General features: G+C 31.6%; 1 protein-coding gene across 1 annotated transcript; it reads left to right on the forward strand.

Annotated features, from left to right (window-relative positions):
* The first annotated feature begins 1,229 nt into the window (after window positions 1-1,229).
* LOC108455720 (ethylene-responsive transcription factor 2-like) lies at window positions 1,230-2,621 on the forward strand. The gene has a single exon (XM_017754257.2). It carries the CDS (start codon window positions 1,616-1,618, stop codon window positions 2,420-2,422), a length of 807 nt encoding a protein of 268 aa, XP_017609746.1. The 5' UTR covers window positions 1,230-1,615; the 3' UTR covers window positions 2,423-2,621.
* The last annotated feature ends 396 nt before the right edge of the window (window positions 2,622-3,017 follow it).

The following is a 3,017-nucleotide window of genomic DNA, read 5'->3' on the forward strand; positions in this document are numbered from 1 at the left end:
TAAGTCCACCAATTTATTTTTTATATATAGTTTAATGACACACATAACCAAACGAAAGTACATAAGAGTTAAGCTTATCTATATATTGAGATCATTGTTAGTCGGCAATGCGAAGCACGTTTAGATAAAAAGTAATGCAAATATAAGACTCACCCTTATTTGCAAATAGAAAACCTAAGTGATATGTTGGTAAAAGAGGACTTGATTGGAACAATAAAATTTAGCTATTAAAATTTCAAATGCTTAAATTTGAGTTTTATTTATGTAAATTATATGGTGTAGCTAGAGCAGTGATGACTTGGCATAGAATATTTCTTTTACCTCCTCTAGAAATGAATATTTCTTTTACCTCCTCTAGAAATTAACATTTCAATTTAACCTCTTTAATCCTTTAATTAGATGAAATTTTTTCATTTTTTTCTCTCAAAATATTATAATTGCTTTTTTCCTAATGTGTTTTATATATTTCTTGGGATTAGGTAAGTAATATTTTGAATTTTCTTTTTCTCTTGTACTTTTCTGGTACTAATTTTTTTTTTAATATTTTCTTTGCTCATTTTTACCATTGATGCTGTTCGCTATATAAAGGTGAACTGTTCCAAACCTTTATCACTTTTTCTTCGTTGATTCATTCTTTATTTAGTGGTGGAGTTAGAAATTTTTTTAGGGTCAAAATTAAATTGTATATTTTTATAAAAATAAAATATAATTTTACTGTTTTAATAGTTTATATCTTTATAAATTTTAAAAGATTAAATCAAATTTTATTATTTTTAAGAAGCCAAAATATAATTTTATTATTACTAATTTAAAATTTTATAAATTATGAAGAATTAAAACAAAATATTTTCCATTTTAAGATACAGGGCCTATCAACTCCTTAACTTTGTCACTATCTTTATTGATCTCTCATCTTAACAATCTTAAAAACATTTAATTTTATGTTTGCTCCCAAAACAAAATTTACGACTTCTCCTATTGTGTTTTTTAATATGCCTGTTTAAGTGACAAGATTAATTAAATTAAATTGATGTAAATTAAGATAAGATAAAATAGGGAATATTAGTTTAAGTATAGCCTTAGGGTAAAAAGAAGAGGGTCCATTCCGTGCCATAATATTCTTTAATGGACTATTGACTTTATTCCGAACTTATCCAAAAGGTTATTGTTTATATTAACTTTTTATATAATACGTCTAGGGCCAATGTATGGAGAAAAATATGAAAAGAAAATACAAATAAAATCCATATATAGAGCAAGTGGGCAACAGGGCATGCGAATAGACAAAGCAACAAACAATTTGCTGTTGTCAATTGGTTGACGTCATCCTGTATTAATTTAGTGGCATCCGACAAATCAGAAACATATTAATCACGAGGCTTAAATGAAGTTGCAATGAAATTCATGCCTTGGGGAAAAAAAAAAGAAAAAAACTGAAAAATACCATTGCGTTGGTTCATGTATCTAATTTCCCTATATAAGCTCACTTGCCCTTTGCCACGCACAGTTCAGACTTTTGAAAGAAGAAAAGAAAATCCCCAAACACAAAATTTGAAAATTTTGAGATTAGATTTTTAGAGGAAAAAAAAAAAAGGTTGACTGTTTTGTTCTGGCTATGGAGATGTATTCAACTGCAAACGAATCCGATTTGGCTATGCTGGATTCAATTAGGCAATACTTACTCAGCGATTCATCGGACCTTCGACTCACTGCTTCCACTGATTTTACCTCGGCTCCCCCCATGTTTTGCAGGAGCTCAAGCTTTAGCCGTTTGTACCCTTGTTTCACTGAAACGTGGGGTGATCTCCCGCTCAAAGAAGACGATTCCGAGGACATGCTCGTTTACGGACTCTTACGAGATGCTCTAACTGTCGGCTGGGCACCGTCCGATAACTCTACGACGAATTTCGCGCTGATCAAGCCGGAACCGCAAGAATTTTTACCGCAGACATCGGTGGAAAAAGTGGATACGGCGGCGGAGAGGACGGTTCCTGCTGTGGTTCCGGCCAAAGGGAAGCATTACAGAGGCGTTAGGCAAAGGCCGTGGGGGAAGTTCGCAGCTGAGATTAGGGACCCGGCTAAAAATGGCGCTCGGGTTTGGTTAGGTACTTTTGAGACGGCTGAGGATGCGGCTTTAGCTTATGATAGAGCAGCTTATAGGATGCGTGGCTCAAGAGCTTTGTTGAATTTTCCTCTGAGGGTGAACTCTGGGGAGCCTGATCCAGTCAGAGTAACGTCAAAGAGATCGTCGCCGGAGCCGTCTTCGTCTTCTGGCTCCGAAAATGCGTCACCAAAAAGGAGGAGAAAGGTGGCTGGCTCAGCTCCGGCAGTGGTTCACGCTGGGTTAGACGTGGGTGCTGGAGATGAAGTTAATTATAAAGTTAGTACGTGTGCACATGGCGAGCAGCTATTAGTCAGTTAATGCTGACGTGCCAGTGGATTAATTTCAGCTGCATTAAGCTTATCTTCAAATGTACATTCTTTCAATTTATAAACATTAGGGTGAAATGCACTTTTAAGAGTTGAGGATTTTGTTTTAGTTTTGTGAATACAAAGGATTTGTATTTTTAATTGATTTTGTTACTTTATATTAATAATATTCAAATATATATAATTATCAATTTTTATCAATTTTTTAATTATTCCAACCTCAAATTTTAAATTTAAACTTTAACCAAGTTTAAGTAACAAATTAAAATTTTAAAGTAAAAATTTAATTAATAGTAAAGAATTAAAGAATTGACGAAAAAAACATAAAATCTCTAACAGTTTTGCGAACACAATTTTTTACATATTATTTTATTAATCTTTCATTTTATATATTTAGCAACAAAGGATCTTATTGTGATTTTTTAATTTTTATTTTTAATTCAAATCATTTTATGTAATATTTATGTTGGATATATAATTATTTTTATATTAAAATTTATCTAAAAATTATAACATTATATATTTACTGATCATATTTTAATAATATTTAAAATACGAAGGATATGTTGAAATTAAATTTTATAAAT

Source organism: Gossypium arboreum, chromosome 9 (assembly GCF_025698485.1).
Source record: "Gossypium arboreum isolate Shixiya-1 chromosome 9, ASM2569848v2, whole genome shotgun sequence".
Lineage (NCBI taxonomy): Eukaryota > Viridiplantae > Streptophyta > Magnoliopsida > Malvales > Malvaceae > Gossypium > Gossypium arboreum.

What these genes read in the sequence shown, in the direction of transcription:
- LOC108455720 (XM_017754257.2), top strand. Translation starts at nt 1,616, where the DNA reads ATGGAGATGTATTCAACTGCAAACGAATCCGATTTGGCTATGCTGGAT.